The sequence below is a fragment of the Somniosus microcephalus genome, chromosome 3 (assembly GCF_052327205.1).
Source record: "Somniosus microcephalus isolate GS21.2 chromosome 3, FLI_Smic_1.0, whole genome shotgun sequence".
Taxonomy (NCBI): domain Eukaryota; kingdom Metazoa; phylum Chordata; class Chondrichthyes; order Squaliformes; family Somniosidae; genus Somniosus; species Somniosus microcephalus.
Window position 1 is genome coordinate 351,953,798 of NC_140989.1, and position 17,765 is coordinate 351,971,562.

The window sequence follows — 17,765 nt, forward strand, 5'->3', positions numbered from 1 at the left end:
TGAACAGTGCTCTTGTCAATTGAGAGGGCGAAGAAACGTGGCGGTATGAATTGAGGAGGGGGGATGGTGGTGGTGAAGAGTGCTAGCATGAACTGGGCGGAGAAGAGGGAAAGTAAGAATGGTCTTTTTAAACTCTGTTCGCCATCTCTCAATGATCCACAGCCAAGGAAATTCTTTTTGAAGTGTCATCACTGTTGCCTTGGAGGGGAACACAACAGAAACCTAGTGCACAAGGTCGCACAAACAGCAATGGGGTGGTTTTTTTTTTGAAGTGCTGTTGGTTGAGTGACAAGTACTGGCCAGGACACCAGGAGAACTTCCTGCTCTTCTCCAAATAGCGCCATTGGATCTTTTAAGTCCGCCGGGAGAGGGCAGACGAGGCCTCGGTTTAAAGCTTCATGTGAGATTTTGTACCTTCAACAATGCAGCACTCCCTCAGTACTGCACCAGAGTGTCAGCCTAGATGTATTTTCTCAAATCTCTGGCTTGAATCCCACAGCCTTTTGACTCTGAAGTAAGAGTCCCACCAAGGCTGACACCAGCTGATGGAGTGGGGAAGGGAGCACCTTCTGGCACAGTAACAACCATGTAAGGAATTTTAGTTTGAGTAACTGAGAATGATATGATGCATGTTCAAAGTAGCCTGCAGTCTTTCCACCGGAAATGAGGGATAATCTACGATGGTATGAGGCTGTGGTGTGAGGAGGATGCCGAGAAACTCCAGGATGATTGGGACAGGTTGGGTGATTGGGCAGATGCATGGCAGATGCAGTATAATGTGGATAAATGCGAGGTTATCCACTTTGGTGGCAAAAACAGGAAGGCAGATTATTATCTGACCGGCAATAGATTGGGAGAAGGGGAAGTGCAACGAGACCTGGGTGTCCTTGTGCACCAGTCGCTGAAGGTATGCATGCAGGTGCTTCATAGCGAGAGGGTTCGAGTACAGGAACAAGGATGTCTTGCTGCAGTTGTACAGGGCCTTGGTGAGACCACACCTTGAGTATTGTGTGCAGTTTTGGTCGCCTTATCTGAGGAAGGATGTTCTTGCCATGGAGGGAGTGCAGCGAAGATTCACCAGACTGATAACCTGGGATGGCAGGAATGACATATGAGGAGAGATTGGGTTGATTGGGCTTATACTCACTGGAGTTTAGAAGAATGAGAGGGGATCTCATTGAAACTTATAAAATTCTGACAGGACTAGACAGACTAGATGCAGGAAGGATGTTCCCGATGGCGGGGGAGTCCAGAACCAGGGGTCAAAGTCTAAGGATAAGGGGTAAGCCATTTAGGACTGAGATGAGGAGGAATTTCTTCACCCAGAGAGTGGTGAACCTGTGGAATTCTCTACCACAGAAGGCAGTTGAGGCCAATTCATTAAATATATTCAAGAAGGAGTTAGATATATTTCTTAAGGCTGAAGGGATCAAGGGGTATGGGGAGAAAGCAGGGATCGGGTACTGAATTTGGATGATCAGCCATGATCCATAGCATACAAGGCTACGGACCAAATGCTGGAATATGGGATTAGATTAGACAGGGCTTGATGGCCGGCGTGGACACGATGGGCCGAAGGGCCTCTATCCGTGCTGTATAACTCTATGACTCTATGATCTCATTAAATGGCGGAGTAGGCTCAAGGGGCCGAATGGCCTACTCCTGTTCCTATCTTCTATGTTAATCCCTCACAATCTTCCTCTATACCAGTGATGGAACATTGGGTGAACCTCGAGTTTAGGTTCTGACCATCCTGTGTGCCAGTGCGCTTTCAGTGGACCTACAGGCCGTAGGCCGATATTCAGCACTGCTTCTGCGTTTTCAATCTTTTTTTTTAAATTCTTGTTCCGCCTTTACTATTTTCCGAGGTTGCTGAATCCAGCTGCTGATCGTAACCTGATGGGTCTGCACTCCATGAGGGATTGGGAATTCCTGATCTTGAGATCAGTCTGAAACTTCCATTTTGGAAGACATGTGTACAATTTTTACACTTGCTGTGCATATCTGTCCCAAACCAGGCCTGTTTTTTTTTTAAGTTTCCCAGAAGCTCCATTCACCTTTCATCATCTTAATTTCAGGCTGTTTACAAATGCTCAGCATTTGGTAGGAAGTGGATGATCCATCTCGGCCTCCTCCTGAGGTCCTCGCCATCACAGAAACCAGTCTTCAGCCAATTCGATTAATTCCACGTGATATCAAGAAACGGCTGAGCGCACTGGATACAGCGAAGGCTGTGGGCCCCGACAACATCCTGGCTATTGTGCTGAAGTCTTGTGCTTCAGAACTAGTCGCGCCTCTAGCCAAGCTGTTCCAGTACAGCTACAACACTGGCATCTATCCGACAATGTGGAAAAGTGCCCAGGTATGTCCTGTCCACAAAAAGCAGGACGAATCCAACCTGGCCAATTACCACCCCATCAGTCTACTCTCAATCATCAGCAAAGTGATGGAAGGTGTCATCGACAGTGCTATCAAGCGGCACTTACTCACCAATTACCTGCTCACTGATGCTCAGTTTGGGTTCCGCCAGGACCACTCGGCTCCCGACCTCATTGCAGCCTTGGTCCAAACATGGACAAAGGAGCTGAATTCCAGAGGTGAGGTGAGGTGACTGCCCTTGACATCAAGGCAGCATTTGACTGAGTGTGGCATCAAGGAACCCTAGTAAAACTGAAGTCAATGGGAATCAGGGGGAAAACGTTTCACTGGCTGGAGTCATACCTAGCACAAAGGAAGATGGCTGTGGTGGTTGAAGGTCAATCATCACAGCCCCAGGACATCGCTGCAGGAGTTCCTCAGGGCAGAGTCTTAGGCCCAAACATCTTCAGCTGCTTCATCAATGACCTTCCCTCCAACATAAGGTCAGAAATGGGGATGTTCGCTGATGACTACACAGTGCTCGGCACCATTCACAACTCCTCAGATAATGAAGCAGTCCATGCCCGCATGCAACGAGACCTGGACGATGTTCAGGCTTGGGCTGATAAATGGCGAGTAACATTCGCGCCACACAAGTGCCAGGCAATGATTATCTCCAACAAGCTAGACTCTAACCACCTCCCCTTGACATTCAACGGCATTACCACCGCCGAATCCCCCACCATCAACAGCCTGGATTTCACCATTGACCAGAAACTTAACTGGACCAGCCACATAAATACTGTGGCAACAAGAGCAGGTCAGAGGCTAGGTATTCTGTGGCGAGTGTCTCACCTCCTGACTCCCCAAAGCCTTTCCACCATCTACAAGGCACAAGTCAGGAGTGTGATGGAATACTCTCCACTTGCCTGGATGAGTGCAGCTCCAATAAAACTCAAGAAGCTCGACACCATCCAGGACAAAGCAGCCCACTTGATTGGCACCCCATCCACCACCTTAAACATTCACTCCCTCCACCACCGGCGTACCATGGCTGCAGTGTGTACCATCTACAAGATGCACTGTAACAACTCACCAAGGCTTCTTCAGCAGCACCTCCCAAACCTGCGACCTCTTCCACCTAGAAGGACAAGGGCAGCAGGCGCATGGGAACACCACCACCTTCGAGTTCCCCTCCAAGTCACACACCATCCTGACTTAGAAGTATATCGCCGATCCTTCATCGTCACTGGGTCAAAATCCTGGAACTCTGTACCTAACAGCACTGTGGGAGTACCTTCACCACACGGACTGCAGCGGTTCAAGAAGGCAGCTCACCACCACCTTCTCAAGGGCAACTAGGGATGGGCAATAAATTCTGGCCTTGCCAGCGATGCCCACATCCCAATAACAAATTCAGAGGTGTGTATGCTACTATAAAATAGTCCTTTGTTCACAGCACTGCCTGAGTTATCTATCTACCGTACATTAAAATATGCAGTGAGTCGCAACATTCCCTGACCAAATGCATTACAAAACAGCAGCACTTCCCTGCTGTACTTGTTACGCCAGTAGGTGGGGCTGTGATGAGGATCACCAATGCAATTAAATCTTCTGTTGTGAACTGAGATCACGTGACTCCCTAACTGTCGACATTTCTTTTCTAAAGTGAGTGTGTGTGTATATATATTATATGTACATGGTGAAATAGCAAAAAACCCACTGCTTTTCGTCTGGCTGTAATTGCAGTCGCTGACCACTGGGTGGCGCTGTGGCACAACCTGTGCGCGCTTCCTCTGTGCTGGGGCCTGGCTTTCTGCTTCGAGACAAGTTTCCTTGAACTATTGTTTAAACTGTTAGTGGTTCATAAAATATTCTTAATTCATTCTTATCCCTGCATCTTGAAAGTTACTCGCCTTGTGCGAACGAGACTCCAGATTCCCTGCAACTCCACCCCTATCCCCAACCCATCAAGTCCGTTAACCTGCCCAACAGCGTGTCCTCAACCACCACCCCCCCCCCCCACCCCACCCCCACCCCCACCCCCACTCCTGCTCACCATGCCCTGACACTGCAGTAGTCGGTGTCATGTGTCTGCACTATCAACAACACTGGCACTTCTACCTGAGTGAGGCGAGTATTCAGAAGCATTTGCTTGGCCAGGTAGACACTGGGGACCTTCATCCACACAGTTTTCCACACCAGCAGTGTTGTCTCTGGCCATTCCCCCTTCCCCATTGGAGCAGGGCTGGGTCCCAGATTTTTCCACCGCTGACCCCACGCCCCCCTCCACCACCCGCACTCTTGAGGCATTGAAACCTCAATGGGAAAGAAAGAAAGAAAGATTTGCATTTATACAGCACCGGACGTCCCAACACGCCTTACATAGAATCATAGAAAGAAAGTTACAGCACGGAAGGAGGCCATTTCGGCCCATCGTGTCCGCGCTGGCCAACAAAGAGCTATCCAGCCTAATCCCACTTCCCAGCTCTTGGTCCGGAGCCCTGCAGGTTAGAGCATCCCAAGTGCACATCCAAGTACTTTTTAAATGTGGTTAGGGTTCCTGCCTCTACCACCCTTTCAGGCAGTGAGTTCCAGAGCCCCACAACCCTCTGGGTGAAGAAATTTCCCCTCAAATCCCCTCTAAACCTTTCACCAATTACTTTAAATCTGTGCCCCCTGGTTTTTGACCCCTCTGCTAAGGGAAATAGGTCCTTTCTATCCACTCTATCTAGGCCCCTCATAATTTTATACACCTCAATAAGAGCTCCCCTCAGCCTCCTCTGTTCCAAGGGAATCAAACCCAGCTTATCCAGTCTTTCCTCATAGCTAAGATTCTCTACTCCCAGCAACATCCTTGTAAATCTCCTCTGTACCCTCTCTAGTGCAATCACATCCTTCCTGTAATGTGGTGACCAGAACTGCACGCAGTACTCTAGCTGAGGCCTAACTAGTGTTTTATACAGTTGAAGCTTAACCCCCCTGCTCTTGTATTCTATGCCACGGCTAATAAAGGCAAGCATTCCATATGACTTCTTAACCAACTTATCTACCGGGCCTGCTACCTTCAGGGATCTGTGGACATGCACTCCAAGATCCCTCTGATCTTCTACACTACTTAGTGTCCTACCAATTAATGTGTATTCCCTTGTTCGCCCTCCCCAAATGCATTACCTCACACTTCTCCGGATTGAATTCCATTTGCCACTCTTCTGCCCACCTGACCAATTTATTGATATCTTCCTGCAGTCTACAGCTTCCTTCTTCAGTATCAACCACACAGCCGATTTTAGTATCATCTGCAAACTTCTTAATCATACCCCTATATTCAAGTCTAGATCATTGATATATACCACAAAAAGCAAGGGACCTAGTACTGAGCCCTGCGGAACCCCACTGGAAACAGCCTTCCAGTCACAAAAACACTCATCAACCATTACCCTCTGCTTCCTGCCTCCGAGCCAGTTTTGAATCCAACTTGACACTTTGCCCTGGATCCCATGGGCTTTTAACTTCGTGACTAGTCTGCCATGTGGAACCTTATCAAAAGCCTTGCTAAAGTCCATATACACTACATCAAACACACTACCCTCATCTACCCTCCTTGTTGCCTCCTCAAAAAATTCAATCAAGTTTGTCAGACACGATCTTCCCTTAACAAATCCGTGCTGACTATCCTTGATTAATCCGTGTCTTTCTAAATGAAGATTTATCCTGTCCTTCAGAATTCTTTCCAATAATTTTCCCACCACCGAGGTTAGGCTGACTGGCCTATCCTTTTCTCCCTTTTTAAACAAGGGCACCACATTAGCAGTCCTCCAGTCCTCCGGCACCACACCTGAAACCAGAGAGGATTGAAAAATGATGGTCAGGGCCTCTGCTATTTCCTCTTTTGCTTCGCTTAACAGCCTGGGATACATTTCATCCGGGCCTGGGGATTTATCCACTTTTAAAGCTGCTAAACCCAGTACTTCCTCTCTCACTATGTTTATTTCATCTAATATTTCACACTTCTCCCCCGATAGCAATGTCTGCTTCGCCCCTCTCCTTTGTGAAAACAGACGCAAAGTATTCATTAAGAACCCTACCGACGTCTCCCGCCTCCACGCATAGATTACCCTCATGATCTCTGATAGGCCCTACCCTTTCTTTAGTTATCCTCTTACTCTTAATATATTTATAAAACATCTTTGGGTTTTCCTTGATTTTACTTGCCAAGAATTTTTCATGCTCTCTGTTTGCTTTCCTAATATCCTTTTTAATTGCACTCCTGCACTTTCTGTACTCCTCTAAAGATTGCAGTATTTAGCCCTCAGTATCTGTCATACGCCTCCCTTTTTTTCTTTATCCTACCCTGTATGTCTCTAGACATTCAGGGGGCTCTAGATTTGTTAGTCCCACCTTTTTTCTTTAATGGCACATTTTTGGTCTGAACCCTCCGGATCTCCTCCTTGAATGCCTCCCACTGCTCTGACACTGATTTACCTTCAAGTAGTTGTTTCCAGTCCACTATGGCTAAATCCCCTCTGAGCTTAGCAAAATTTGCTTTTCCCCAATTTAGAATTTTTATTCCCAGTCTATCCTTGTCCTTTTCCATAACTACCTTAAATCTAACAGAATTATGGTCACTAGCACCAAAATACTCCCCCACTGATACGCCTTCTACCTGCCCAGCTTCACTCCCTAAAACTAAGTCCAGAACCGCCCTCTCCCTTGTTGGGCTTGCTACAAACTGGCTAAAAAAGTTCTCCTGGATGCATTTTAGGAATTCCGCACCCTCTGTACCCTTCACACTAATTTTATCCGTTAATATTGGGGTAGTTGAAATCCCCTACTATTACTGCCCTATAGTTTTTGCACTTCTCAGAAATTTGTCTACATATTTGTTCTTCTATCTCCCTCTCACTGTTTGGGGGTCTGTAGTACACTCCCAGCAGTGTGATCGCCCCTTTTTTGTTTTTCAATTTGACCCATATGGCCTCGTTTGATGATCCCTCCAACATATCATCCCTCCTCACAACTGTAATAGTTTCTTTAATCAATACGGCGACCCCTCCTCCCTTTTTACCTCCCTCTCTATCCCGTCTGAAAATCCTGTAACCAGGAATGTTGAGCTGCCATACCTGCCCCTCTTTCAGCCACGTCTCTGTAATAGCTATAATATCATAGTCCCAAGTATCTACCTGTGCCCTCAGCTCATCTGCCTTGTTCGCTATACTCCTTGCATTGAAGTATATACCATTTAGTACAGGCAAACCTCCTTGTTGACTACTATCTAGCCCTTGATTCCTCTGTCCTTCCAATTTACTTTCTACGTTTTTGTTTTCCAATTCCAGTTTTTCTTCCCTCCCTATTGACTCTCTACTTGGGTTCCCATCCCCCTGCCAAGCTAGTTTAAACCCTCCCGAACAGCACTAGCAAACCCTCCCGCGAGGATATTGGTCCCGTTCCTGTTGAGGTGCAACCCGTCTGGCTTGTAGAGGTCCCACCTCCCCCAGAAACGGTTCCAATTCCGCAGGAATCTAAAGCCCTCCCTCCTACACCATCTCTCCAGCCACGCATTCATCTGCTCTATCTTCCTATTTCTGTACTCACTAGCACGTGGCACTGGTAGTATTCCGGAGATTACTACCTTTGAGGTCCTGCTTTCTAAACTCTGCCTGCAGGACCTCATCCCTCTTTCTACCTATGTCGTTGGTACCGATATGGACCACGACCTCTGGCTGTTCACCCTCCCCCCTCGGAAAGCCCTGCAGCCGTTCAGTGACATCCTTGACCCTGGAACCAGGGAGGCAACATACCATCCTGGAGTCACATCTGCGGCTGCAGAAACGCCTGTCTGCTCCCCTAACTATTGAATCCCCTATCACTATTGCTCTCCCTCTCTTTTCCCCCCCCGCCACCGCCTGTGAAGCTGAGCCTTCCATGGTGCTGTGGACTTGGCTGTGGCTGCACTCCCCAGAGGAACCATCGCCCTCACCAGTACTCAGCACCGAATACTGGTTGGTGAGCAAGATGGGCTCAGGGGACTCCTGCACTACCGGCCTGGTCCTCCTCTTCTGTCTGACGGTCACCCATTCCCTCTCTGCCTGCACAAACTTAAGCTGCGGGGTGACCACCTCCTGAAACGTGCTATCCACGTAGCTCTCAGCCTCGCGGATGCACAGCAGTGACTGCAGCCACCGCTCAAGCTCCATAACCCGGTGCTCGAGCTGCTGTAGCTGGCGACACTTCCCACACATGTGGTTGTCCAGACCACGGGAGGTGTCCAGGACTTCCCACATGGCACGGGATGTGCATTCCATGGGTGTGAGCTGCCCTGCCATACCTCTAATTAACAGACTATTTACTAACCTAGCTGGAATAAACTTAAAACTTTAAGAAAGCCAAGTAAAAACAATTACCAGACACACACCAATCAGCTCCCTCCCCTTGTGCTGACATCACTTTTGACTTCTGACGTCACTCTTTGAAAATTCTGCCGGTGCTGAGTTGGTACCATCGCTGCCGCCTCACCGCTCCTCCCAGGTCCGCTCCGCCGTCGCTGCTGCTGCTGCTGTGGGCCTACCCGCGCCTTGGGCTCTCTTTATACCGCGGCTGCCGCCTCGCCGTTCCTTCCAGGTCCGCACTGCTGCCGCTGCTGCATTCCAGCCAATGAAGTACATTTTGAAGTGTAGTCACTGTTGTAATGTAGGAAACACAGGAGCCGATTTGAGCACAGCAAAATCCCACAAGCAATGTGATGATGACCAGATCATCTGTTTTCAGTGATGCTGATCGAGGGATAAATATTGGCCAGGATAACGGGGATAACTCCCCTGCTCTTCTTCAAAAATAAGTCGTGGGATCTTTTCCGTCCACCTGAGAGAGCAAATGCAGCCTTGGTTTAACGTCTCATCCGAAAGACAGTGCCTCCGACAGTGCCGCACTCCCTCAGCACTGCACTGGAGTGTCAGCCTAGATATTTGTGCTCTGGAGTGGAACTTGAACCCAACAACAACACCAACACAACCTTCTGACTCCGAGGCGAGAGTGTTACCCACTGCGCCACGGCTAACACTGAGGGAAAGTGCCCCAAAGCAGAGCCCTCCCCCACTCCCCACTGAGATACTCTCCGGGGATCAATGAAAAGGCCTCTTGCCCTCACCCCCACCTCCCACCTTTTGTGGCTAGAGTGGGGGGGCGGGGGGAGCAAGTTAAAACAATATTCGTTATTCTTACTTGCTCCAAAGGTGCTGTGATCTTTCTCGGCCTGTATAGAAGATATCGGGGACGATTTTAATCCCTGGTAAAATGCCCCGAGTTACTTGCCCGCCCTGGAGCCACCAGGATCCCGCTGTCCGTGATTTTTGGCCTGCTTGCCCAGAGTTGGCAGGGTCCATCTTTACAGCTGCACTTCGGGTCCCGATGACATCACTGGGACCCGGCTGCAATTTTAGCTCCGGCCTAGGAGGAAAAACTTTCCTGCCGGGACAGAGGGGGCAAGAGCAGGAGTGATCCTCCCGGGCCCCACAAGGAAAGCTCGGGCCTCCTCTCCCCAGCCCCGGAACCCGGCCCCGCCACCTACCTGGTGCCGGCTGATGGCCTCCGGGCCGGGGAATTCTCTGCTGGTCCCTGTCCGCAATGGGCGGGAGTCGGCCGGCAGGACTTACTTGAGGCCCAGGCTGATTTCTAGAGCAGCACATGAGCTTCTAACTCACCCGCCCGCCCAAAACACGGCCGGAGTTAAAATCAGGGCCATCATATCCTCTGTCAAACCACCAACGCCGCCATGGAAGATTCTTTAAATTAGGATGCACAACACAAATGCAGTCTTAAAGTTAATCAGTGGTGGATTCTATCGATTGTGAATGAACTGACAGCAACGCAACATAATGAGTTGAATAAAAGTTGGCGTAAATGGAGAATATTAACAGTTTGTTCAGTTTGCGTCGATCTCGTTCAATCCCCTTCTCTTGATGAAGGTGGCTTAGGCTGGGGAACGGTTCCACCTGTGTCGGCAGCCCTCTGCTGCCAAGTCCAAGTGAGAGGTGGATTGTAAGCAGACTGTTTGCTCCTGTCCTTGCCACATACGACAGGGGATGTTGGAGAGAGATGGGGAAAAGGGAACTGTGGCTCAGCCGTCCTCCGAGTGTTGTCCTCCCGCGCTCCCTGACTGCCGTCCCGCCGCGCTCCCTGACTGCCGTCCCGCCGCGCTCCCTGACTGCCGTCCCGCCGCGCTCCCTGACTGCCGTCCCGCCGCGCTCCCTGACTGCCGTCCCGCCGCGCTCCCTGACTGCCGTCCCGCCGCGCTCCCTGACTGCCGTCCCGCCGCGCTCCCTGGCTGTTGTGCTACTACTGCCTCCTGGGATGGGGTGAGCTAACTTGGCGCAGGCCATGTTTGAACCTGGGACATAATGCAGCAACCCAGTGAACCACTGGCCCACTGTAACAGTCGTCCACGCTCCCTAGTAGTTCGATGGCAAAATACTTAAATAATTTTTGCACAGTTTATGTTCTGTGTTTCGATGCGCAATCAGCTTAAACATTTTTTAATATAAATACAAGAATAGTCACTAAAATCCAGTAGGGAATTCATCTTTACCCAGAAAGTGGCAAGAATGTGGAACTCGCCACCACAAAGAGTAGTTGAGGCGAATTACAGATCTATTTAAGGGGAAGCTAGATAAGTACACGAGGGAGAAAGGATTAGAAGGATATGTTGATGGGGTGAGCTGAAGAGCGGTGGGAGGAGGCTCGAGTGGAGCATAAACACGGGCACAGACCAGTTGGGCCGAATGGCCTGTTTCTGTGCTGTAAATTTTATGTACTTTTTGCACCCTATTTTTTTTGAGCTATTAATATCTGTAAAGCTGAGCCGATTTGGAAAGCTACAAAGGACATCAACTAAAGATGTCCGTCTTCTTCTGCTGCACAGGAAGCTGTTGCCCGCGGTATTCGGAAGGAGCATGGCCGCCTGAAGGAGCGGGAATGCTACTTCTCGTCTCTACCTCGCGAGCTGGAAGTCAAGCGGAATCGCATGGCGAAGTTCCTCCACGCTGTCGGGATGAGGCCAGTCATCCCTGAAGGCGGATACTTCATGATTGCCGATATTTCTGTTCTAAGTAAGTGCTTCTTCTCTTCTCCCTCCCCTCCCCCCCACTTAGCGCAGCAAACAGCGGCGGCCATTTACTAACTCGACGCCATTGTTGAGCTTTGCTCGGGTGCCTGGATCTAGTCCTGGTGCCAGCAGGGACATGTAGTTGGGTTTGAAATGTTTCCTACCCTTTCTTGGATGATGCATTAAAGTAACAGAGGAGTTTTGTTACGAATGGAAAATTGGATTAGTCCCACCGTATATTCAAGTCTGATTTTAGACTCAACAAACTAAAGACTCGGTGCAGGATCAATGGGCCCACAGTTCTGATTTGAAAGTGATCCAAGGGTGCGTGCTGAAGACAGTTTGTCAGTAAGCGGGTGCCAGCTACTTCGCTTCGCCATTGGATCGATCAGAAGTGGTCGTGAGATTGCTAAAGAAATACCCGCACCTTTTTTCTGCTGGGCCTGTGGCCAAGTGCTGTGAGACAGTAAAACAAGAACTGCCAGACTACTGGCGTTCCAGTCAAGAATTCTACATGGTACACTCGCCCATACAAACCGGCAAGATACTTGTCGGGTCCCTGGTGGCGGCAGGCTCGGCAGATTTCGCCTGGGGGGGGGGGGGGGGGCAGTGGTTGGATGACCTTTTGATCTCGAAGCAAGGGGCAAAGGTCACGGTTCCTGCCCCTTGATACGTGTCATTTTGCCGCGCTGAAAGATGGGCTCGTGGATGAGGACGGTATCTGGCTCGGCAGTGATGCCCCCCCAAACACGGTTGAATAGCCTACTGACATTTACTGCCAAGTTTCACGTTCGAGGAACGAGCACACGGGTGAGCCTTCAAGGCATGTAGAGCCTGTGTTACAGTTTAAGTCGCCACCTTCAGCAGTGGAGAGTGAAGGAAGGAAGGAAGAGCTTTTGTTTTTTTGGTAAACTGAGTCCACATTTGTATTTAAAGAGTGCTAGCTGTTGGAGCTCCGGGATTGGTCAATCGATGGGTGCATTGCCCTGTGTGATACTGAGTCAGAAAGACCAGAAAAGTCTTGGGTTTCATACCCGATCCTTAAGTTAGCTAATCTAGACAATGAAATGATCGATTTCGTCTAATCCTTTGCATAACATTCCCTCTAGATGTGGATCTCTCCAAGATGGATGGAAACGAGCCTTATGATAACAAATTTGTGAAGTGGATGATTAAAAACAAGGTACAGTCAACTTAGTTTCAGTAGCACGATATAAAATAAGTCATTTCATATTGATTGGTGTCAATGTCTACCGTGGTTCTGAGTCAGAGGGTTGTGAGTTCAAACCCCACACCAGAGACTTGAACGCAAAATCTAGACTGACACTCCAGTGTGCTTTACTGAGGCAGCACTCAACTGTTGGAGGTGCCGTCTTTCGGGATAAGACATTAAACCTAGACCCTGTCGGTCTTCTCGGGTGGACGTAAAAGATCCCACGGCACTATTCAAAAGAAGAGCGGGGGCGGGCGGCGGGGCAGGGGGTTCTCCTGGTGTCCTGGCCAATGTTTATCCCTCAACACCACTAAAATAGATTATCTGGTCATTTTGTCATTGCTGTTTGTGAGATCTTGCAGTGCACAAGTTGGCTGTCATGAGTGACTCCATTTCAAATGTACGTCATTGACTGTGAAGCACTTTGGAATGTCCTAAGGACATGAAGATGCTATATAAATATAAATTCTTCTTCTCGCGCCTCAGCTTTGGAAGTTCAAGCTACAATTCAAGCCATAGGAATGAGATGAACATTTTCGCCCCGATTATTGCTTCCTAGCCACTGCCTGAATCGTGGACGGGTGGATCATAGGAACAGGAGGAGGCCATTCAGCCCATCAAGTCTGTTCTGCCATTCAATCAGATCATGCCTGCTCTGTACCTCATTTACCCGCCTTTGACCCATATCCCTTGATACCTTGACTTAACAAAAATCTATCGACCTCAGTCTTGAAAATTTCAATTGACTCCCAGCAGCCACAGCCTTTTGGGGGGGAGAGTTCCAGATTTCCTCTACCCTTTGTGTGGAAAAAGTGCTTCCTGATTTCACTCCTGAACGGCCTACGTCCAATTTTCAGATTGTTCTGGACTTCTCCACCAGAGGAAATAGTTTCTCAGTATCTGCCCCATCAAATCTTTTTATCCTTTTAAACACCTCGATGAGCTCACCCCCCTCAACCTTCTAAACGACAAACCAAGTTTATGCAACCTGTCCTCGTTATTAACCCTTTGAACCCTGGTATCCTTCTGGCCAATCTGCACTGTACCACCTCCAACGCCAATACAGGAAACTCTCGATTTACTGGCACCGAAACAACCAGAAATCTCTGTTAACTGGCAAAATTCAGGAGTAGGTTCAGGTAAGTTTTACTTCATATTAGTGGCCGTTCTTGGATCTGTGGCCGTGTAACTGGGGTTCCTGCACCTGTTGCTATGCAACAGGGACGCCTGGATCGGGATCTGTGGCCGCGTAACCAGTGTTCCTGCACCTGTTGCCATGCAACAGGGACGCCTGGATCTGTGGCCGTGTACGGGGCTCTCATACCTTTTACTATACCTCTCTGTAATCCGGACTTTTTGATAAACCGGCACCACGCCGGTCCCGTCGGTGCCGGATAAAAAAGAGTTTCCTGTATATCCTTTCGGAAGTGTGATCCCCAAAACTGAACGCAGTGCTCCAGGCGGGGTCTGGCCAAGGCTCTGTACAACTGAAGCATCACCCTTTTGTATTCCAGCCCTCGTGAGATAAAGGCAAACATTCCATTCGCTTTTTTGATTACTTCTTGCATATATCGGCTAGCTTTTAATGATTTATGTTCATGGACCCCCCACCCCCCCAAAAAAAAAATTCTTTGCAGCTCCACAGTTCTTAGTTTGTCACCATTAAGAAAATATTCCCTTTTGTCTTACTTGGATCCAAAATGGAAGACCTCCACACGCCCCACATTGAACTCCATTTGCCACAGTTTTGCCCACTCACTTAATCTGTCCATGTCCCTTGTAACTTCCTGCTCCCATCTGCACTACTTACTGTCCCTCTTAACTTCATGTCATCTGGAAACTTGGATATACAACACTCCTATTCTTTCATCCAAGTCACTGATATCTATCATCTTCTTAGGCAGTCCCTCGGAACCGAGGATGACTTGCTTCCACATTTAAAAATGAGTTCTCAGGTGACTGATGAGTCCAGTGCGGGACCTACAGTCTCTGTCACAGGTGGGGCAGACGGTGGTTGAAGGGGCGGGTGGGTGGGGTGCTTGGGTTGACGTGCGCTCCTTGCGCTGCCTGCGCTTGGCTTCCACTTGCTCCCGGCGAAGAGACTCGAGGTGTTCGGCGCCTTCCCGGATGCTTCTCCTCCACATTGTGCGGTCTTGGGCCAGGGATTCCCAGGTGTCGGTGGGGATGTTACACTTTTTCAAGGAGGCTTTGAGGGTGTCCTTGAAGCGTTTCCTCTGCCCACCTGGGGCTCTCTTGCCGTGCCGGAGTTCTGAGTAGAGCGCTTGTTTTGGGAGTCTCGTATCGGGCATGCGGACAATGTGACCTGTCCATCGGAGCTGATCAAGCGTGGTCAAAGCTTCGATACTGGGGATGTTGGCCTGAGCGAGAACACTGACGTTGGTGCGCCTATCCTGCCAATGGATTTGCAGGATCTTGCGGAGGCAGCGTTGGTGGTACCTCTCCAGTGCTTTGAGGTGCCTGCTGTACATGGTCCATGTCTCTGAGGCATACAGCAGGGCGGGTATCACTGCTGCTCTGTAGACCATGAGCTTAGTGCCGGGTTTGAGGTCCTGGTCTTCAAACACTCTCTTCCTCAGGTGACTGAAGGCGGTGTTGGACTTCGTCGTCGACGTCTGCCCTTGTTGACAGTAGGCTCCCGAGGTATGGAAAGTGGTCCACGTTGTCCAAGGCCTTGTCGTGGATTTTGGTAATTGGGGGGCAGTACTGTGTGGTGGGGGCAGGTTGGTAGAGGACCTTTGTCTTACGGATGTTTAGTCCCATGCTCTTGTACGCTTTGGTGAAGGTGTTGACGATGGTTTGGAGTTCGACCTCCGAGTGAGCGCAGACGCAAGCATCGTCTGCATACTGTAATTCGACGACAGAGGATGGGACGACCTTGGATCTGGACTGGAGGCGACGGAGGTTGAACAGTTTCCCGTTTGTTCTGTAAATTAGCTCCACTCCAGCGGGGAGCTTACTGAGGGTGAGATAGAGCATCGCAGCAAGGAAGATTGAGAAGATATCTGTGACAGCTATGGTGAAAAGCTGAGGCCCCAGTACAGATCCCTGGGGAGCACACTTACCACAACCTGCCAATCAGAGTACGCTCCCTTTATTCCTGCTCTCTGTCTCCTACCTTGAAACCAATTTCTAACCCATTTGTTGCCTCCAATTCTATGCACTTTCATTTTTGCCAATGAGAAGTGATGCACCCACCAGGCTGAGAATTGCCCAAATCTGCTAGGCTGGGACATGATCATAGCCTGGTCACAGCCCGAGCGCAGGCCCGCCCCTCTTTTTCTCCCCCCCCCCCCCCCCTCTCTGGAAAGTCCTTGCACCAGGAATCCGGGGCAGAAAAAGAAAAGCAGCTATCGTTCTGAGAGGCCTGCAGCTCCGGGACTGACCGCCAGCATCGGGGCCGTCTGGCCGTTACTGCAAGGCCTCGAAGTGCGAAAATCCAATGGGTCCGGCAATGAAAGGAAGGCCGTTTTCCTATTGGCCGCTCTTCACCTTATTACCGGGCCCCCTCCTCATCTCTGGGCACACGGCACGCCGCCATTTTGTTGGGGAGCCACTGGAAATGGCGCCTCTTGGCTGCAGGAACTTACATAAACTGGGGTTGTAAACTTATAAACAATCTTATAAACTTATAAAATTCTGACAGGACTGGACAGACTAGATGCAGGAAGGATGTTCCCGATGGCCGGGGAGTCCAGAACCAGGGGTCACAGTCTAAGGATAAGGGGTAGGTCACTTAGGACAGAAATGAGGAGGAATTTCTTCACCCAGAGAGTGGTGAACCTATGGAATTCTCTACCACAGAAGGCAGTAGAAGCCAATTCATTAAATATATTCAAGAAAGAGTTGGATATATTTCCTAAGGCTAAAGGGTTCAAGGGATATGGGGAGAAAGCAGGGACCGGGTACTGAAATTGGATGATCAGCCATGATTGCATTGAATGGCGGAGCAGGCTCGAAGGGCCGAATGGCCTACTCCTGCTCCTATCTTCTATGTTTCTATGTATTTCCTAGAATTTAGAAGGTTATGGGATGATTTGATCGACGTTTTCAAGATATTAAGGGGAACTGAGAGGGTGGATCGAGAGAAACTATTTCCGCTGGGGTTGGGGAGTCTAGAACGAGGGGGCATAGTCTAAAAATTAGAGCCAGACCTTTCAGGAGTGAAGTTAGGAAACACTTCTGCACACAAAGGGTGGTAGAAGTTTGGAATTCTCTTCCGCAAACGACAATTGATGCTAGATCAATTGTTAATTTTAAAGCTGAGATTGATAGATTTTTGTTAACCAAAGGTATTGAGGGATATGGGGCAAAGGCGGGTATAAAGAGTCAGGTCACAGATCAGGCATGATCTCATTGAATGGCGGTACAGGCTCAAGGGGCTAAATGGCCCACGCCTGTTCCTAGGAAGAGGAAATTGCGGTGGGAGGACTCGGAACACTTCTCCCGCCTCACGTCCGCAGTTACACGACTCCTGGGCGTACTGCAGGTGTAGACCCAGGTCTACCCATTGATGAAGAACCTGAGGAAATATAAAGGGGGCGGAGAGCTGACCTGACCTAATGGGTCTCCACACAAGGAGAGCAATATCGGGCCCTGCTCCTTTAAATAGATAAACTAAGGTGAAGGACCCAGACCCATAGTGCAGGAGGCCACCAGTGTTGAAAAGAGTAAAATAAAATCTGGAGGCAGACTTGGGTTTTAAGAGCCAGAAGATTGTAAGAGGAAGGAAGCATGTGAAGAAAGCATCTTTGAAAAGCTGAAAGAAACCAGATATTTCACTGCAGCATTGAAGGAAAGCGAGAGGCAGTGACTCAGTCATTGCGCTGCAGGAGGAATGGAGGATGTGCACACCAAGAGTATGTAATCTGAAGAAAGTTGCTGGAATATGGAGTGGAATCGTCAGCGGAGGAGTGGATAGAGTTGGACGATGAGCTGAGGAGGTAACTGATCTAGAAAAAGAACAGAGTCCTGGGGGACGGCGAATTCATTGGCGAAGGATTCTTAGCAAGTTAAGTACTGGCGATATAACTGTAGGAATGCACAGCAGACCTGCCCGTATTTTTTTTTTATTTG

The 17,765-nt window shown here is 49.3% G+C and overlaps 1 protein-coding gene across 8 annotated transcripts in view; it reads left to right on the top strand.

Moving 5' to 3' along the window:
- Window positions 1-17,765, top strand: part of LOC147122349 (kynurenine--oxoglutarate transaminase 3-like) — an 88,024-nt gene that overhangs the window by 52,346 nt on the left and 17,913 nt on the right. For all 8 annotated transcript variants that reach the window (XM_085983403.1, XM_085983401.1, XM_085983404.1 and 5 more), the window contains 2 exons: window positions 11,276-11,462; window positions 12,568-12,641. In XM_085983403.1, coding sequence (XP_085839529.1) covers window positions 11,276-11,462; window positions 12,568-12,641 — 261 coding nt within the window. The remainder of the gene's footprint in view (window positions 1-11,275; window positions 11,463-12,567; window positions 12,642-17,765) is intronic.